This window comes from Hoplias malabaricus, chromosome 5 (genome assembly GCF_029633855.1).
Source record: "Hoplias malabaricus isolate fHopMal1 chromosome 5, fHopMal1.hap1, whole genome shotgun sequence".
Taxonomy (NCBI): domain Eukaryota; kingdom Metazoa; phylum Chordata; class Actinopteri; order Characiformes; family Erythrinidae; genus Hoplias; species Hoplias malabaricus.
This window is the reverse complement of record NC_089804.1, coordinates 54,059,517-54,078,694: the sequence shown is the minus strand read 5'-3', so window position 1 is coordinate 54,078,694 and position 19,178 is coordinate 54,059,517. Positions and strand designations below refer to the sequence as shown.

Below are 19,178 nucleotides of genomic sequence, written 5' to 3'. Positions count from 1 at the left end.
AACAGAAATTGTGTGTGCGCGTGTTAGAGAGAGAGAGAGAGACTTAGTTGTGTACGTGTGAGAGAGAAAGAGAAGTTGGAAGGGTTTGTAGAAAGAAAAGAAGAAGAGCCGAGACACAGAGAGCGGTTGAAGCTGAGGAGAGAGAGAGAGAGTTTTTGAAGGGAGGAGTGTGTGAGGTGTTTACTCGGAGTATCCCCAGTCTCTGGATCATGAAGAACATGACTCTGCGGAGGGTGAAGAAGCTGAACTCGAGCGAGCCTCAGTCCCAGGGGAGCGGGGAGATCTACTTCAGCTCCTCGCAGTCAGACAGCTGCCGGAGCACACAGCGGTCCTCAGCCCCATCACTCATCTACAACTACAAAACACTGGCCTACAGCGGAGGGACACTGCCCAGGAACTTCAACAAGGTACACACTCTCTCACAGATACCTCCGCATCTCTCCCGCTGCTCGGTGCTCAGTGGGGATTGGGGCTCTCTCTCTTAATTATTAAAAACAAAAAACTGACGTCCCGTGAACCCCATTTTTCTTCACTCTCTGACAACTTTTTCAGCTCCACTGACCATACAAGAGCACTTTGTAGTTCTGCGATTACAGATTGTAGCCTATATGTTGCTCTGCATACTTTGTTTGCCCGTTTTCAGCCCGTTCTTCAACAGTCAGGACCACCACAGAGCGGGTCATTCTCAGTGCTGTAGTGACACTGACGTGGTTGTCGTGTTATCGGAGTGTGTGTAGTTTTAGTACGAGTGGATCAGACACAGCAGTTGCTGTTGGAGTTTTTAAACAGTGTCCACTCACTGTCCACTCTGTTTGACACTAGTGCTGGTCCAAAACGAAAACAACATTTTAGATGATGTATTATTAAGAAAAAAATACACCAAATAAAATAAGTTTCTGTAAAAAAAAATGTTGAATATTTTTATACAACATTTCGAAACAAACTGCCACCCTAAAATAGATTAAGCAGCAAAATTGATGATGATATTGGAAAAAAGACTCATTTTCTATCGATTTTGCGCTATGTACGCTCGTGCACGATAAAGCATTCCATATTTGTTGTTGTAAAACAGTTAAATTGCTTGACGGTGTTTGCATTATTTCTCTACTGAAAGTGTCCAGTTAGACTGTTGTAGGATTCTGATCTGAGAGCGGGTCTGGTGACCGGTCCGCGGCGCCGTAGATCAGACACGTCTACAAGACTCAGCGCCTGTGGGCAATGCGCGTGCGGATTTGTTGATTGATAAGATCTAATTAGAAACAGCAGCGCGCGCGCATTCACTTGTTGATGTGGCTTTGAAAGAAAATGCACGCGGTTATAAAGATTTTACAAGTTGGCTCATAAACAGCGCGTGGGACACCTGGTGCTCTGTTTGCATACGTTAGCAGACCCCGCCCTCTGATTAATGTTTACACACCAATCTGCCAACATTTTAAAACTTCCTCCTTGCGTATTTGTGCACTTTGTAGTTCTACAATTACAGTTTTAATTGTAATACGTTCTGCATACTTTCGTTACACCCTTTTTTTTAATTCTCAGGACCTCCACATAGAAGGTATGGTTTGTGTGTTTGAACTTTCTCAGTGCTACACGTACAATGACGTGGTGGTTGTCAGGCGTTTTTCTCAGTCCAGCAGTGTCTCTGAGGTGAGAAACTCTAGGAGCGCTGCTGTGTCTGATCCAACTGTTCACCTCACAGACACTGCTGGACAGAAAAATGCTAGACAAATAAAATATTTGACCATCCAGTGACTGTTTAAAAACTCCAGCAGCACTGCTGTGTCTGATCCACTCGTACCAGCACAACACACACTAACACACCACCACCCAAATCATACCTGCCGTGTGGTGGTCCTGACCACTGAAGAACACAGTGAAAGGGGGCTAACAACATATGAAGAGCAACAGAGTGCCCCTAAGTGGTGGGTGGAGCTAAAAGAATGGACAGTGAATATAAAAACAAGGAGGTGGTTTTATTGTTATGGCTCATCTGTGTATTTGAACCGAGCCTGACTAAGATCCTCGGGTTTTACTCACGGGAGCCATTCATCTCTAGCCTGTGTGTTCAGGGTAAAGTTGCTGTAATTTCCCCTGCGCTGTTGCAGCACATGGTGCGTTACTCACATGGTCCTCTTGGGTCTACACGTCTTGAAGGACGTTTCATGGTCACTGATGGAGTTATGGTGTCTGGACCACCCACACGCTGTGCTCTTGGCCAAAAGCTCTGACCCTGAGCTCATTTGACGCACTGAAAGTGGTCGGTGCCACCATCAGTGGTCTGTGGAGTCTGCAGCTCCTCAGTTTACAATGGACCCCCTGTGTGGCTACTGGAGACTGCCCCCCCACCACCCCCCTTTGTGGAAGCTCTACTGTCCAGTACAGTGGGTTTCTTGCGTCATCACAAGGGTCTGCTTCGTCATCCTGCTGACCACAAGGGTCAGCTCGGCCAGTTCAACGGCAGGATCAGTGTCTGAGGCTTGAAGGCACCTTTCTTTTTGTTTGGAGGACTCAAGCAACTTCCTTAATCCCTTAAATTTACAACGCCTTATTGCCTTGAGTGATCTTGGACAAGTGTGACCAATGGAAAGGCCTAAATCCATGAGATAAAAAGGACAAAACCAGGTCGGCGATGGACAGAAAAGAGCATCTTCTTAGAGTCTCACCCTCATTGTAACGCAACCACTGTTGTGGATAATAGATCAAAAGATAGTAAGCATCGTGTGTCTGTGCACTGCACTGGGGGAGAGTGACAGACCGCCTTCGTTTAGGTCACTTCCAGTGAAGCCATTTTTCACAACAGAGTAAAGAAGAAGCATCATTACAAGAAATTAAGCGAAAAATCATAGGCTTTTAAAAAAAATTGATAAAAGATACAGAGATAATGGCTCCAAAAGAGCACGTGGGACCTGGTAGAGCAACTAAACTGTCCTTATCAGTTAAAAGGCACCTCAAGCTTTCATCGCTGAGTGATAAGACAAAGTCAAGTACCACACGTGTCCATCCATCCACTGTTAGAAGACAACTCGGCGCCTTGGGTCTGAAAGTGGAGCTGTGAGGAAGCCATCTTTGAGAAAAGGAAAGAGCCAAAAAATGAACACATGAGTTTCGTGGACTGGAAATGATATAATTTGGCTCCTCTGAGGCAGACTATGTAACCAACAGGATATTGGATAGAGGAGCTAATTTCCAAACCATTCTGCCAGCACCCTAGTACAAAGTCCGGATCATGTCTGAGTGAGCCCACATGTGAATTCACACCACACACAGTCCAAAAACACACGTTGGTAGGTGGATTGGCGACTCAAAAGTGTCCGTAGGTGTGAATGTGTGTGTGTGTGTGTTGCCCTGTGAAGGACTGGCGCCCCCTCCAGGGTGTATTCCCACATTGCACCCAATGATTCCAGGTAGGCTCTGGACCCACCGCGACCCTGAATTGGATAAGGGTTACAGATAATGAATGAATGAGTATGTATATATAGTATATTCCTGATACAGAAAACTGAATAACGTAAGAGACGCTGGCAACTCTATATCCGTTAAACATCACATTTTTAACTATAGCCCTCTTTAATTATTCTGGTTGTATAACTCAAAGCTGCTGGAACTACTTTTTTGGGGGTCTTTTGCAGTTTTGAGTTGTGGGTGTGTGTTACTGCTATTTGATGAAGTGAGGCACTTTAGGCTGATACTGCTAGCAAAATATAGATGCGTATGGTAGCAGCACACTGAGTGTCCAGCTGCTGGACAGTAGGTTATGAAGGGCTTGCTGTATACCTCCTCCTACACCCAAACCCAGCTTCTGGGCCACAACAGGGTATTGTACGTCTAACGAATTCAGCCCCCTATACAACAACCCCCAAGGGAGCCTCGAGGGTACTTAGAAATAAATGAAGTCATTGAAGAGACCCCGGGACGATTGTGGACGTGTAAGGGAAATAAAGAAAGGCGACGTTTTACTAGCCCTGAAGGGCCTAGTAAAGGTTTCTGGTACAAAGTGCACTTTCACTGGAACAACACTCCGGGCCATTGAGGTAGAACAGGGGTGAATTGACTTCAGTCAAAACAGACATAACGCCGGCTGGGTTTCCAGCTCCTTTAGCCAGTGCAGATCGGGTGGGGTCTCGCATAGATTTGGCTTTTACATCAATGAAGGTATTGTGAGGAAACAGCGGCTGCTCCAGGCTTGTGTTTGCCTACACTCAGCTCTGTGTGTGCAAACCCAAGTGTACATTAGATTGATGGATTGATGAAGTCCAGGGGTTAGAGCAGACGAGGGTCTAGCAGAACGTTTAAAAACGTTTATGAGCCTGAAACTCACAGATTGGTCGGATATCACCAGGAACACGACAAAACTGACGATGGGGACGGCACGAGTGGACAGACACGCATTTCAGGTTTTGTTTGCTGTGTCATCAGTTGAAGCTCACCTTTGCTACCAAAACAAGTGCACAAACACACACACACACACACACACACACACACACACACACAAATAAAACTTTTACTGTGAAGGTGAAACATTCTATATTCTCTTCTGAAACCTACCGCCCCCACAGCAGGTTTAAGAAGACAAGACTCTTTCACATGAAGTATTATAGGCAACTAATGTCTCTCTCTCCTCTTTCTCTCTCTCTTTCTCTCTCTCTTTCTCTCTCTCCTTCCCTCTCTTTCTCTCTCTCTCTCTCCCCTCTCTCTCTCTCTCTCTCTCTCCTCTCTCTCTCCTCTCTCTTCCCTCTCTCTCTCTCCCCCCCTCTCTCTCTCTTCCCTCTCTCTCTCCCCCCTCTCTCTCTCTTCCCTCTCTTCTCTCTCTCTCTCTCTCTTCCCTCTCTCTCTCTCTTCCCTCTCTCTTCTCTCTCTCTCTTTTCCCTCTATCTTCTCTCTCTCTCTCTTCCCTCTCTCTTCTCTCTCTCTCTCTCTCTCTCTCCCTCCCACTCTCTCTCTCTCTCACACACAGAATGGTGGGCTACAGAAGTGGAAGCCCCTCACACAGCCTCCAGAGCCTGAGAGGTAAGACCACAGGTTCCCTCCACTTTTTCAGTTTGAGTTTGTGTGGTTTTACTGAGGTCCAGTGTAAGGATGTGTCAGAGTTCCCTGAAATATACACGTTTCCACAGTCACAAAGTATTCCATCATACAACTGTCGTAAGAATCACCTGACCCTTTTATAGTCATTGCAGAATCCCCCTCCCTGTTCAACACCATGAAGTAGGAAATTTATTCAGTTTTAGGAGGAAAGCTTTGGAGAAATATATATGTGATTTTTAACTGCAATTTAAACATTTAATATTTTTCTGGACTATTTTCTGTCTTGAGACTTGAATAGTGAACATACCGTGTTTGTAATCCGTGTACTGACAGTATATTCATTATTTTAATTTGATTTCATTTCCAAATATTAAAGTTAGACATATTTCTTCACATGGATTTGCTACAACAGCAATAATCTACCATCGAATACTTCCTCAAAATAACACTAACCAGTTCTAATGGAAAAAGGGCGTTGCTTTTTCTGAGATCTTCGCAATACTTGGTTTCTGTAACAATCCGCTGAATACCAGTGAAAACCAAACTCTGAGCTCCTGACCTCACGAGCTGCAAGGTCAACATCCTCACGGCAGCTGTTTGAACCTCTAAGAACCTGGAAACATGTTTTGATGAAGTGAGCCGGACTTTCATAACGGCACGCCCAGGATTGTTCTGTTAAAACAGCGTCGTATTTTTCTAAATCAAACCTTCCTTTTTGTGTTTCACGGCACTGACCCGGACTTTTATGTCATGGCAATATTGGGACGTCATATTTTTTTTATGACACCGAACTTGGATCACCGCTTGGCTATAAATAGATGACAGTAATATGCCAAACATGGAACACAAATAAACAAAATTCCTTTATAGTCATGTCTATTAGTCTACAGTAAGGTGTGGTAGTTTGCCGCAGGTCACGTTACGTCACGTGTCAGTGATCACTACTTGAGTACTAGCCAAATGCTAGTGTCAGATGTTGGCTTGATCTTTATATTCTGTGTAAGGAAGTAGGCTTTAATCAGGATAAGACCCACGTGTGTTTGTTTATTATGTTTCAATGTTCTTTCTCTTCACATTCGTACAGGAAGGTGGTGGTCTTGGAGAAGAAAGAGGACGAAAACTTTGGCTTTGAGATTCAGGTAAGAGGATTCCCTCTGAACAGATTTATTCAGACAGCTGATGAAAGTGGGGTCGTCTGTGGAAGCCGTTGTGTTGGAAAAAGCTTAAAAAATAAATTAATTTCGCGCCTAGAGAAAGGCAGTGGGGTTGAGTGTTCGAGTGACACCATTAAATTTAGAATAAAGCCAAACCCGCATGTAATCAGGTGGTATTGTGTTGTCTTTAACAGGATTTTATAGCTTTTTGGTCCATCAACTGAATGCAGTTGGATTGTAAAGCACATCACAAGAGTTTTTTTTGAGTAAAGCGATGCTTTTTATAGGAATCTGCCCACAGTCTGCAGCCGGAGCTATGGTATTTGTTTTGAAGCTCCTCTGCGGTTCTGATAAATAGAAGAACTCCACTTATTTTTCCTGCTGGAGGACATTGCTAACCTCCTGTCCTTGGCAAACATGCCTCCCTGCCGTTCTCACTGTACTGGTGTAACAGTGCTCACTTTGTCAGGGCTTGTGATGTTAGCCCTAGTTTATGGGTGAATCGTACATCAACTAGAGCGCACTAGATCAGTGACAGCATTATTTTAAATGTATATTAAATGAGACACTGACCAGTGTTAAAAAGTTTTAGCTCCAAAGGTCGTAATACACTGGTTATGCGTCTGATTTAAAATGGCTGGTTTATATTTAGTGTTGGATGACCCAGGCTATTGTAGAATAGCAGACCCTCCTTTCCTCCCTGGCCTTCTGCTTCAGGATGTGACATCAGCGAAATCTCCGCATAGTAACAGAGTCTGAAATGAACTCCATATTTAGGATGATCTTCAGTGTCTTCTACCGAGAACTGGAGATGGCTGTAAATGGCTGGAAAAGCTGTAAAATCCCTAACCTCACAACTATTATAACATATTTTGTCTTGTTTTTCTTATTTGGGGACAATTCACACTTAGTTTTAAACACATTTAAGGTACAAACACTTGTTACACATCTGGAAGAATATGTAGAATATACGAGGATACAGATAATTCAAATAATACTCCAATAATGTGTTTATTACATTTGAAAATAGGCTAGGATGCAAAATTAAATCTAAATGCTATCACCATTATTAAATATAACACTTTTACAACAAACGTTGAGGCGTATTTAACAGTCTGTGAAAAACACCATGGTATTTTGCATCTGGTGATGCAGCAGCACTTCTGAGACTTAGGCCTGTGGAAAGGATGGGAGTGCACGGGAAGTGAAGGAAGTGGAGGATTCCAAACATTTGGAAGTGCTTTAAATCCTGCGTCAAGTTTCATGCTGCGTTCAATCAATAATCGCCACATTTTACACATCTTTATTCGATAGGACGTCCAGGTTATATCCAAGATCTTGCATCAGCCACCGTAACACTCTCATTAAGACAGGAAGTTGTGTCTTTTAATGTTGGTATTTCGTGTTGGTTTGATTGTTATCGAGGATGCTTTAATTTCTGACTCACAAGGTGCTTTTATTTGAGAGTGTGCGTGAGAGGAGGAACAACATCAGAATTTTTGTGACTTAGTTTCAAGACACACTCATCTCCAACATGTGTTAACCTCCAACCTTTTATTTGGGTTAAGTGTAGGAAGTGTATATTATTCATACTGTGAACTCATACATTGACAACCCCTAAATATATATATGTTTACTGTAGTGTGTCTGAAAAGACTGGATGCTATAACTGTGTACAAGGATATAACCTGGTGTTTACGAGTGTAGGTTTCAAGCTTCCAAGAACTGGCCTAAACACAAAGTTCAACACTGTCAGCCATGATCTGCCATTATGTGAATGTCAGCTGTACTGAGGACTATATCTAAGGCAGTGGTTGTACGTCCTGGTCCTAATAGGGCCTCTGTCCTGCACTTTGTAGTTTTCTCACTGCTCCGTTACACTGACTTCAGTGTAGGAAGGGGTTGTTAATTACCCCATTTGTTACATCAGTTGCGTTAGGAGCAGACAAACCTCTAAAATGTGCAGGGCAGTGGCCCACCAGGACCGTGTCACTTGGCTGGATGTCTGAGCCTATCGCCTTTAAAAGATGCAGTGCTCATTTGAATGTAGTTTTGCTCAAGCAAAGTATCACCGATACCAGACCTGCCAGTAAGCAAATAAGTCTAACAGTCGGTTTAACTCCAGTGTCCTACGTGAAAATGTATGTTGCACACTCCCCTACCAACACAGGAAGAATACAGGGAAGTATTACTGATGTTTTGCATGGGGAAGCTTTCCCAGTAATCTGATGGAGCTCTGCTTCCTGCTGTAATAGTTTTATCTCTGCAGGTTCACTCTCTTCCTGAGTGTGCAGGGTTCAGATTGTGAAGCTTCTTGGATAAGGGTCAAAACAAATGTTTTTATTAAATATTGCCAAAGTTTCCCCCTAGCTGATTAGCCTAGGTGTTTTGGTTGCTACTTAGCATTTTTATGCTAACAGCAAATCTATCTAATTATGCCTAAGTCAACACACATTTCCTTAAGACTGCTTTTATGTGCTCCAAATAGTGTTTTTTGAGACTCCTTCTACTTCATGACATAACATTTCTGCTGTCTTTGATAATAGAAAAGAACTGTGTTGCGTAGCTAATAATAACGCTAGCCAGTTTTGTCTGTACATTGTGAAAGGACAAGCTTTAACTCCCCAAGAGACAACTAACAAAGAGACAAAACTAGCATTAGCATTAGCATTAGTTACTTAACAGCAAATCTTTGTCAGGCTACTGTAGATTGACCTGTTCTGCCTCATGCCACAATAACAGGAAAAAAAAACCTCCAAGTTCCCAAGGGCTAATTTCAGTCTGACCTGTTAAAATGAGGATGTTTTACATGTGACCATTAGCCTGAGGTCCCTCCCCTACTGCAGACTGTTAAAACAGTTGCACAAACTCTGAAGGGTGAATAGTTTAAGCATGGGAAATGAAGCCAAACATTCATTCCAGAGCAGATCCAGTCAAATAATTCACATCTTAACTTGAAGTACTGTCTCAAAAAGCTACCCCAACACACAAATATTCAGCCTTCAGACACTGTGGTGTAGAATGTCTGTTTTTACGATAGCAACATTTATACTGTACTACTGAGAAGAGCATTTAATATAAAGAGCATTAATATAAAATTATATTTGAAAATAGACAGGTCCTTGTCAAGTAAATGGTTTAAACCAGGAAAACGTTTTTGTTACCAATGAAACACCATTGATTTTCAAATCTGTATTTATCCGTATGAGGGGAAGTATCTGAATGGTAATGTAGTGTGTAGGTTGGTCTGTATACGTAGAGGCTACTCGTGATAGTTTCATCTTTCTACAAAATGAACGTATTGACTGTTGTGACTCACTGTGTATGTACCTCATCTCTGTGTACATTTTAAACAGTCAACACCCTCCACATGTGTTTCAAACTTACATTTTATCCTGTTTACTTATTTATCTGTTTGTTTCTTGCAGACATACGGGCTTCACCACCAGGACGAGAAATCCATGGAAATGTGTACTTTTGTCTGCAAGGTCCACGAGGACAGTCCAGCCAAGCTAGCGGGCCTTAAAGTTGGTAAGTGTGTGTAAAATGCTTTAACACTCTGTTTGGTTAGACTGTCTCTCTAAACTGCCATTTGACACTCAGGCTAAAATAAGAAACTCAAAGCTGCAGCGTAAGTCGAGAAAATAACCATTTCCTCTTGTAATTTTAACACTTAAAGGCTAAGCACTACTTAATGAACCTCCATGAATATTTGACATTATTTTAGTTACTGACAGATATAAGTATGAATTAAAATGAAAATAGCAGCTTAATTTCCTTTAAAACGGACAATTTTATTAAATTGACGGAAAAACCCGAGCTCGCTACGGAAATTCTTGAACGCGACCGTGACGTCACTGGTGGACCACAGCTGAACAACGCCGCGGTAAAACACCGTTATGACTGACTGTTATGACAGTATCTAGCTAAATAACCAACATTATTCATGACGATAGCCTAGCAATAAGCTAAACTCAAATGTAGAGGTACCGTTATTCTTGTAAATGTGATCGAAGTCGAACTCGAATTCATCCGACACTATAAACCTCCGTAATGCAGCTACGTAGCCGAGTATAATCTGAGCCACCGAGTTTAGCGAGTCAAGCTAACGTTAACTAACACCAACTAAAACAGGCGAAGTGAGTGTCCTTACCCTGTTTACCTCCATGTTACAGAGGCTCTTGAACACCTTTCGTTGGTGTCCTTACATGCCCATATTGTTGGAAAAGCGCCAGTGAAATGAGCTACAGATAACGGAGTGAGCGGAGGGTCCTTTCCAAAGTGCCCGTTTAAAGTTGACAAATGTAGTCCATTTTCTGGATATTTTGGGATCTTTGGGCCATTTGTTCACAGATGTCCCACTGTACATTGAATGATTGCAGCCAAAAACAACACACCTTTTCCTCATTTTACTTTAAATTAAGTGCAGCTTCTAGAGTTGTTGTCCACCATCTACGTCACAGGCAAGACGCCTATTAGAGTTTCCCAACACCGTTGGGGGGGGGGGGACCAACGGTCTTTTAAACCTTATTCCTTCAATTAGTAAGAAATAACTATCAATAAACACAAGTTAGGAACTCAAATTCCACTGTATTTACTTGTTACTAATATTTTTTATTAAATAGTATAATTAATTTATTAAATTAAATAGACGATTAATCACATTTTAATCTCAATTACAATTGTGGCATCCAACAAATATTAAGTCAAGAGAACTGCGTTCCATTTCAGTGATGCTCTCTGTTTGTCTTCTTACGAATCCAGTGCACCTCTGTCCTTTAGACTACAACAGTGCAGTTTTGCTGTTCGCTAAATGCCCAAACTCGTTCTGCCATCTCAGCTTCTGTTAAGAATTGCACAATGATTCCAAGGTCAGGAAGTAGCTGAATGAAATAATAATGAACTATTGGCCCAATATGATCATGATTAATCATTTATTAAGCGTTATTTTGAGCCAAGACACTACAATATCAAGGTTTTAAAATCTTAAGTAATATTGTAAAATATTATTATTCAAAACTCTACCTGAGAAGTGTTGTATATTTTGCATAGATATAAACTTTTTATTTTATTTAAAATTTGATCGCAAGATATTTCTTTAACAGTTCAAAAGGAACTAAATTAATTACTTTAACTTACCCACTTACAAAATGTTATCCTGATAGTGACACACAGGATGGTACATTTGATGTCAGGTTTGGCTGTGTTCCTTGTGGGAAATCACCAGCTATTAAAAGCAGTGCTGTGCTCTATCTTCTCAAGCTGAGTGTCTGCTCCCACCCATCTTGGCTTGTTTTGTGGCCCGAGGGCCTGCTGTCACTTCACCGTGTCAACACAGAGACAGATGAATGTCTGCTCACTGTTAGAGAAACGCAAACAGCACCTCTCTGTCTACCTGTTTTTCAGTCAACAAAGCCGTCTGTGCTCTTTGAGGATCAGCCCTCGGAGCTTAGGACTTTCCTCAGTGCTGCTGTAACACTGGAAAGCTTTCAGGCGTGAACTGAGTCCCTCCACATTCACACACACATCAGTCCTATTTTAATCTTTTAAAGATTAGCGCTGAACATTGTGCTGCTTCCATGGGTTCTTTAAAAAAAACACAGGGTTTTCTGTATTTGTCAAAGATATTTAGTGTGACATAAGAGGCTTTTTCCACAGTAACCTCCAATGACTCCTAAAGCCTAGGAGCTAAAAAAGCTTATAATATAAAACATATTTGCAATAATAATCAGCTGGTGCTACAGGAAGGAAATGTAATATGTGCCGACTTCATGTGTCATTCCTCGTCTCGTATTGTTCCTAGTACACTTTGTGCCCCCCCCCCACTGCCCAACACAATTAATAAGACCCCTACACAACTGATCTCAGATCAGCTGTGTGTCTGTGTCTGTCAGTTTCACTTCCCACATTCTCTGCATGCTTTTCTCCATTGTCTCCATTGGCCTCTTTTTTCGCAGATGCATTACGTCATGCACAAGAGGCCAACAGATTTGTAAAGGGGAAAAAAATGACACTGTCTCATTATCCAAAATGAAAAGCACTCCAGAGGCTCTGAGTGTTTTTGTGGAAAACTCAAACTGAGCCAGGATCAAAAGTGCTGTAAAAACAGCTTCTTGTATGGACCATGGCAAAAAAAAAAAACTCAAGAAAACAGGAAAACCTTCTTGTGTCAGGTGCTGCATGCCATGAGTCAGAATTAAGGCCACACACACACACACATGAAGTATCACAGCTTTAAAGTGGATTGTTAGTGTGTCACCAAAAATAATAATAAAGTGCTTCTTCTCCAGTTATTAGTTGCCAGTATGAATAATGTTGGTGCATACTCATCACTCTTACAGTAAGAAACAGAGCTCTGGTGATGGCTCTCTAGATTAGATCAGCTTCTGAAATGTTCTCGGTTTGTTTATCACGAAGCACATCTAGCACGAAGTATCATTTAGCCCGGTATTTCCTTTTGCACGCCAAGCTACCAAGCATAGAGGGGAAGTCTAGCATTTGACAGCTCACCACATTTGGAGGAGAACAATAACTTCTACACCTTACATCAGCCAACGCGACCCACTTTGACAAGCAGCGTATAAAGAGTTGGCCATCCTTCCCTCTCAAACAAAGCAGGAACAATCAGATTTTGATTTCTCAAATGATTGCTAATATAGTTAAGTAGCTAACAATGCTAACAACATGCTAACGGCAGCAGGATTGAACCTGTATTCTCTTTGCTTTTTCACAGGAGACACCATCGCCAGTGTAAATGAAACATCCGTTGAAGGTTTTCGCCACAAGGACATCGTCCAGCTCATCAGGTCATCGGGCAACACCATAAGGTCAACATCACGCTGTTTTCTATGTGCACATCCAAAGTGTTTTATCACATGACGTCTGCTTCCTGTGCTGATTCACTCCAAATTACTCAGCCCGAGCGCTTTGGTCTTTTCCTTTTTTATCAGCATAGAGAATTAGCTTGGTTAAGGCTTGATTAGAACCACATTCTCGCGCTCTCTCGGTTAATAAAAGATAAAAGGCTTGCGTAAACGAACCTCCATTTCTGAACTGAAGGAGGGGGCTGTTATTTGAACCACATGAACACAGAGAGAGGGGCATGGCTTTCCTCTCTTCACGGCCTTTAGCACAATTTGCCTCAGTGTTCGGGCCACAAAGTGGAGCTGTAAATGAGAAAGTTATCAGCCTAATAAAACTAAAATCCCCCCCTTCATATCCGTGTCGCCGAAGTTGCAAACTTTTCTTGAAATCGGATACATGTGGGGAGCTGGGTCTTGTAAATCGTTGAGCTCCCATCCAGACGTGTTTGTTGTCTGGGGTCTCGTGTGAAAGGCGAGGTTTATATCGGGCTGTGAAACTTCTGTTCTGTTGAATCTGAATCATATTGTGGAATACCACAGACACAAGTAATTTCCTTGCACTAATAAAAAAGCGTATCAGTTTGAGCAGACGTTTATAGAAGCCAGTGGACAGATGACTCAAGATCTAAAGTTAAAAAGCTAATTCAAAAGTTCGATCTTGAGGCTTGGTCGTCAAATATTAAAGTGGTTGGTCTATAATCAGGAGATTGTAGGTTTAACATCTGATGATGCCTCTCTCTCTGAGGTTATCTGAGGTGTTTAAAGGCTCTCTCCTCCAGGTTGTTGAACTGTTCTGTGATGTTGCATTAGTGATACCTCCAAAAGAGGCAGTTTCAGGCCTGTTTCAGATGTCTCAGAGAAAGCATACACTGCCTTCTCCCTGCTCGGTTGGCATAAAAACTATTTTAAGGGCAGCACGGTGGTGCAGTCAAGTTCTGCTCCGGGTGACTGTCTGTGAGGAGTGTGGTGTGTTCTCCCTGTGTCTGCGTGGGTTTCCTCCGGGTGACTGCCTGTGAGGAGTGTGGTGTGTTCTCCCTGTGTCTGCGTGGGTTTCCTCTTGGTCACTGTCTGTGAGGAGTGTGGTGTGTTCTCCCTGTGTCCGTGTGGGTTTCCTCCAGGTGACTGTCTGTGAGGAGTGTGGTGTGTTCTCCCTGTGTCTGCGTGGGTTTCCTCCGGGTGACTGTCTGTGAGGAGTGTGGTGTGTTCTCTCTGTGTCTGTGTGGGTTTCCTCCAGGTGACTGTCTGTGAGGAGTGTGGTGTGTTCTCCCTGTGTCTGTGTGGGTTTCCTCCGGGTGACTGTCTATGAGGAGTGTGGTGTGTTTTCCCTGTGTCTGCGTGGGTTTCCTCCGGGTGACTGTTTGTGAGGAGTGTGGTGTGTTCTCCCTGTGTCTGCGTGGGTTTCCTCCGGGTGGCTGTCTGTGAGGAGTGTGGTGTGTTCTCCCTGTGTCTACGTGGGTTTCCTCCGGGTGACTCTCTGTGAGGAGTGTGGTGTGTTCTCCCTGTGTCTGCGTGGGTTTCCTCCGGGTGACTGTCTGTGAGGGGTGTGGTGTGTTCTCTCTGTGTCTGCGTGGGTTTCCTCCGGGTGACTGTCTGTGAGGAAGGGTGGTGTGTTCTCCCTGTGTCTGCGTGGGTTTCCTCCGGGTGACTGTCTGTGAGGAGTGTGGTGTGTTCTCCCTGTGTCTGCGTGGGTTTCCTCCGGGTGACTGTCTGTGAGGAGTGTGGTGTGTTCTCCCTGTGTCTGCGTGGGTTTCCTCCGGGTGACTGTCTGTGAGGAGTGTGGTGTGTTCTCCCTGTAGATATAAGGAGTGTTAAAGCCTGGACTCTTTATTGGTTAAAACACATTACACATGACAGGGCTCATTTACATATTCACAACCTAAAGGTTCAGAAACAGTATTAAACAGCACAGAGACTGTATTATGGCAGCCCACACATAAAGAAACAAAAGCAAAACGTATAATACGGCCTTCGTAGGTTTGTTGCAGCTTTATGGGTGGGTAAAGTAAATGAAATGAAAGTGAGGAAACGGTCTGTCACAGTCGACTGATTATTTGCCTTCTTTCATTTACAGATTAGAAACTGTATACAGTGATTCTATACGAAAAGCTGAACTTGAAGCACGCCTACAGTATTTGAAGGTAAGCACCTCGCTAGAAAACGCAACTTTACATCCACAGTTTCAGAAGAAAACACCAACATCCCCCATCCTTTTTACACGTTGCTCAAGTGTGTCCTGAACCAATTACAAATCTACAATAAGAGCTCTGTGAGCCTTAAACACACACACACACACACAGTTCTAAACTCTGGTGTGTTACACCAGCCCCACCCACCTATTCAGGCCCCACCTGTTGCCGTGTCTGTGCCCTTCCTAATCCCCCCCCCCCCCCCCCCCGGCATACCAGCACACAGCTGAAGGAGCACATTTGAGCAGAACCAGCACTCAACCGCACATTCCTCCCACCAGATCAGACCTACTGGAGAAGCAGCTAAAGCAGAAGTGGCCTCTAACACGTTTAAGTCAGGGCCCTGTTCTCTGCAGAGCTGTTGCTTAAGCACAAGTCTAGACCACAGAGCGTGGAAGGGAAAGAAAATATTGCTTCGGCACGTTGCACAAATGTTAAGCATTTTTTATTTTTTTAAATTTCACGTGAATTTATAATTTAATGATAAAAATGAGCCCTAATTGTTAGGAATAACGTATTTGAAATGAAGCCAGACAGTTACCTATCAATAGATGGGTGTGAATGAATGTCTCTGGTGTGAATCTGGTAAAGAGTTGTTTGATGAGCACTGTCTGGTGTTGGGGGGGAAGAATGGGGCAAATTAGAATATTTACTAGTTAGTAAACTCTTTAAAGAACAGATTGGAATAACTTTTAATCGTATAACTTCATCAAATTCACAAGCAAACGCTTTCTAGCCACTTCTGCTTTCTCATCTAAGAACAAGGCTGGTTTCATTTACATCATTAGCTGTGACACAAAATGGCCAACGCTGTGTAACATTCCCTGTTTCTGTTGTTTTTCAGCAAACATTGCATGAGAAGTGGGATGAGTACAGGTCACTGATGGTGCAGGAGCAGAGGCTTGTTCACGGTGAGGCTTGTGGGGTTTTTTTTCTCAGCATTTATCTCACTGTGTGTGAGTCATTATTAAACAGCATGTTGCATTAGTGTGTGGTCTATATAAGGCCCTTCAGGTTTGTGTATAGCAGGGGTCTTTATTAAGGCTGTTGTGGTGCATTTGTTTTCCGCAGTGTGTTCAGGGTCCTTCTATACACTTCACTCTGAGTTTGTGCAAGTGACGTGTCAAAGCAGTTAATTATACGAACATGTGGATTACATTTGTAGACTTCTGCTTAGCAGCTGTATGTTTGTTTCCACCACTGCACTGATTCAAACGAATCCTTTAATCTTATGCACCGAGGTTCGAATGCTGCAATAACACACTCGACTGTTTATGTTCAAGGCTCCAAGGGCCAACATAATGGAACACATTTTATTGTTGAAACATCATCACAATCCATATATAGAACATAAGCTGCAGCGAACGAATGTGTGAAGTGTTAGAGAGTGTTGTTACTGCGGATAATCTGTGCTGATCCTGGCTGTTTAATGTTTTGTTAGAGCACATTTATTTATTAAGAGTTTGTCTAACGGCACTCCCTCTCCTTCCAGGTATAGTCATGAATGACGCGGCGGTGTACGAGTCTCTGGAGTCGGCCGGTATATACGGCAGTCTGGGAACCCCGAGTCCCGGGGTGATGCGTGCCCTCCGCTGCACAGGCACTGGCAGCGCCACCAGCAGCACCAGCCACCTGAGCTCCGCCACAGGAGACGACGACCCACTCTACCAAACCTGCTTCTACCAGGGTGACAATTGCTCCAGCAGCAAAGACACCCTCGACTCCACCAGCACCCCCGGAGAGAGCTCTGAGGAACGGCCGAAAATGGGACGCCAGCGGTTAATCCGACCGGCCAGCGAACTGTTCGCCTCGGCCAAATCCTCGTTGACCCGCAGCGCCAGCACTCGCAGCTACCTGAGGGGACCTTCCACGTCGTCGTCTTCCTCAGCACCTGGAGGAGAGAAACAGCAATGCGGTGCTTTCAGCTCGCTTCAGAGGAAGCCCAAACAGAAAAGCCTCAGGCGGAGGCTTTTAAAGTACATCCCCGGCCTCAACCGACCTCTGGAGGAGGAAGAGAGCAAACTGTAAACGCCTCAGGGTTATATACTCAGACGTGCAGCCAAAGACTGCAAGGTTAAACAGCAGGAAAATTCCATTTGAAAGACTGGGACATGCAGCCAGACTGCAAAGCTAAATAGCAGGAACGTGTGCTCAAACACCAAACAATCACATGCCTTCTGACAGCTCGGAAAGACCAAAATGGACACCAAGACGACCCAAAGAATGCGGCCTTTCAGCAGATCCAAATGCAGGTCAAATGGACGCTCCACCATAAGAACAGTTGTTGCCCCTTTTGAAGATTCGGGATACTTTTGGAAAACCCTGGCAGTGCTTCAGTGTGACATTGTATCATTGCAGTGATTCATTATCGTTAGTGAATTTCCCGCATGTCTTGGGGGGGTAATGGAAATGCTATGCAATTGAAACTGATTGTTTACTTCAGCTGTACAGCAAATTCTTTTGACCATAAGAAACCAAAAATGTTTCTTCTGTGGCACAGCCCCTTCTTATTTGACACTATCTGAGTGTAGTTTTCCCAAATTCTGAAGTAATTATGCAAATTACAGGCTTGCAGACGTCCTGACGCACAAACATTCTAAGACCAAAGTGGAGGCGAATGGTCCTCGCTCTCTGTTTAATAACCACAAGGAATTCCCAACACAACTGTCTAAATGTGTCTGCCCATTTTCCACACTGTCGAACTAGCAATTCTGAAACTGTTCCCAACATAAGCTCTGCACTCGTGTTCAGTCGGTGAATATTTGTACATAATTTGTTTCTACAGTGTGTTTTTAATTTATTTATTTATTTTTTGTTTTATTTTTTTATTTTTGCAAAAATTTAAAAAAGTGAAGGATTTTCTGTTGTATTTTGTAACGATTTTGACTTAAGCAGACCATTTAGTGATAAAGGACATTTTTATAATTGCCTCTTTTTTGGCAAATGCATGTATACATCAGTGTCTTTTCTACGTTTGAAGATGGAAAGCCATGCAAAAAATCTCAAATAAAAGTGTGATGTCTACTTGCCTGTCCTCAACCTTTCCTGCCAATGGAGAACCTTCACTCTCTCTCCGTTGTGTAGCGAGTTGCCATTGGTGCTGTTCTTGGTTTCACATAGAATACTTCAAACAACACACCACTATATCAAAGCTTTTATTGTGCTGAAAATATTCTTCTAAATATTCCTCACACACCATTACTATAAAGGCTGAAGTGTCCAAAACAATGCTGCCCTTTTTGTGCTTTCATAACCTTCATTCACCCAAAAAAACATCTAATTACCTTCAGGGTTGGTGTGTGTGTGTGTGTGTGTGTGTGAGAGAGGAGATAATGCAGCTGATTACATTCTTGTTTGGGAGTTCAGCAGTCCCTTCAGTGGAGGGCCTTTTTAGCAAGTGTTCACTGAATGGTTGTTGTGAATATGCGGAGGAATGTGCAGCCAAAAGACTGACCCCTGAATTCCTCCTCTATTCTCCTCCTGTAGGCCACAGCTGAACCCTTGGCCTCCACAAACGCACAATACCACGTTCCCCTGGTGCTTTGAGAGGATCCAGAGGGTTTCATCAGAAGGGCTTTCACCTCAGGTTCATGCCTGACCTCAGAGGTCACCTAATCACCCCCCTCCCATCACCGTCCTCTTTGGATCGACTTCGTTCAGGCATTGTGTCCAACCACAACTGGTGCCCACTGCATTCAGAGACTGTTTGGACGACCACAGGCAAAGCAGTTCAGATCCACACTCGTGTTAGTGACGTTATGCTAGCAAGAAAATGACTCGATGAATTGTGAGGCTAGAAATTTGGGGGTGGGGGCATGGTGAGGTAGCAGGTCCTTAAACGTCTCCAGTACTGAGTTCTCCAAAGAATCAGCATTTTAGCGTACAGCATTCTTCAAGCTCCTGAATGAGCCTGGCTTAAATGTAGAGGCCTCAAAGCAAGTGGCACACCT

At 43.4% G+C, this 19,178-nt stretch overlaps 1 protein-coding gene across 1 annotated transcript; it reads left to right on the top strand.

Annotated features, from left to right (window-relative positions):
• The first annotated feature begins 18 nt into the window (after positions 1-18).
• On the top strand, positions 19-18,245 carry tamalin (trafficking regulator and scaffold protein tamalin). Its single transcript, XM_066673389.1, has 8 exons — positions 19-407; positions 4,955-5,007; positions 6,110-6,164; positions 9,608-9,710; positions 12,913-13,006; positions 15,114-15,180; positions 16,073-16,139; positions 16,721-18,245. The coding sequence occupies exons 1-8, from the start codon at positions 210-212 to the stop codon at positions 17,254-17,256; spliced, it is 1,173 nt and encodes a 390-aa protein (XP_066529486.1). The 5' UTR covers positions 19-209; the 3' UTR covers positions 17,257-18,245.
• Positions 18,246-19,178: the final 933 nt, after the last annotated feature.

Excerpts from the sequence above, each read along its gene's own strand:
- tamalin (XM_066673389.1), top strand. The coding sequence starts at position 210 with ATGAAGAACATGACTCTGCGGAGGGTGAAGAAGCTGAACTCGAGCGAG. Across the intron at positions 5,008-6,109 it reads CAGCCTCCAGAGCCTGAGAG|GAAGGTGGTGGTCTTGGAGA; the intron begins GTAAGACCACAG and ends ACATTCGTACAG. Across the intron at positions 13,007-15,113 it reads TCATCGGGCAACACCATAAG|ATTAGAAACTGTATACAGTG; the intron begins GTCAACATCACG and ends TTTCATTTACAG.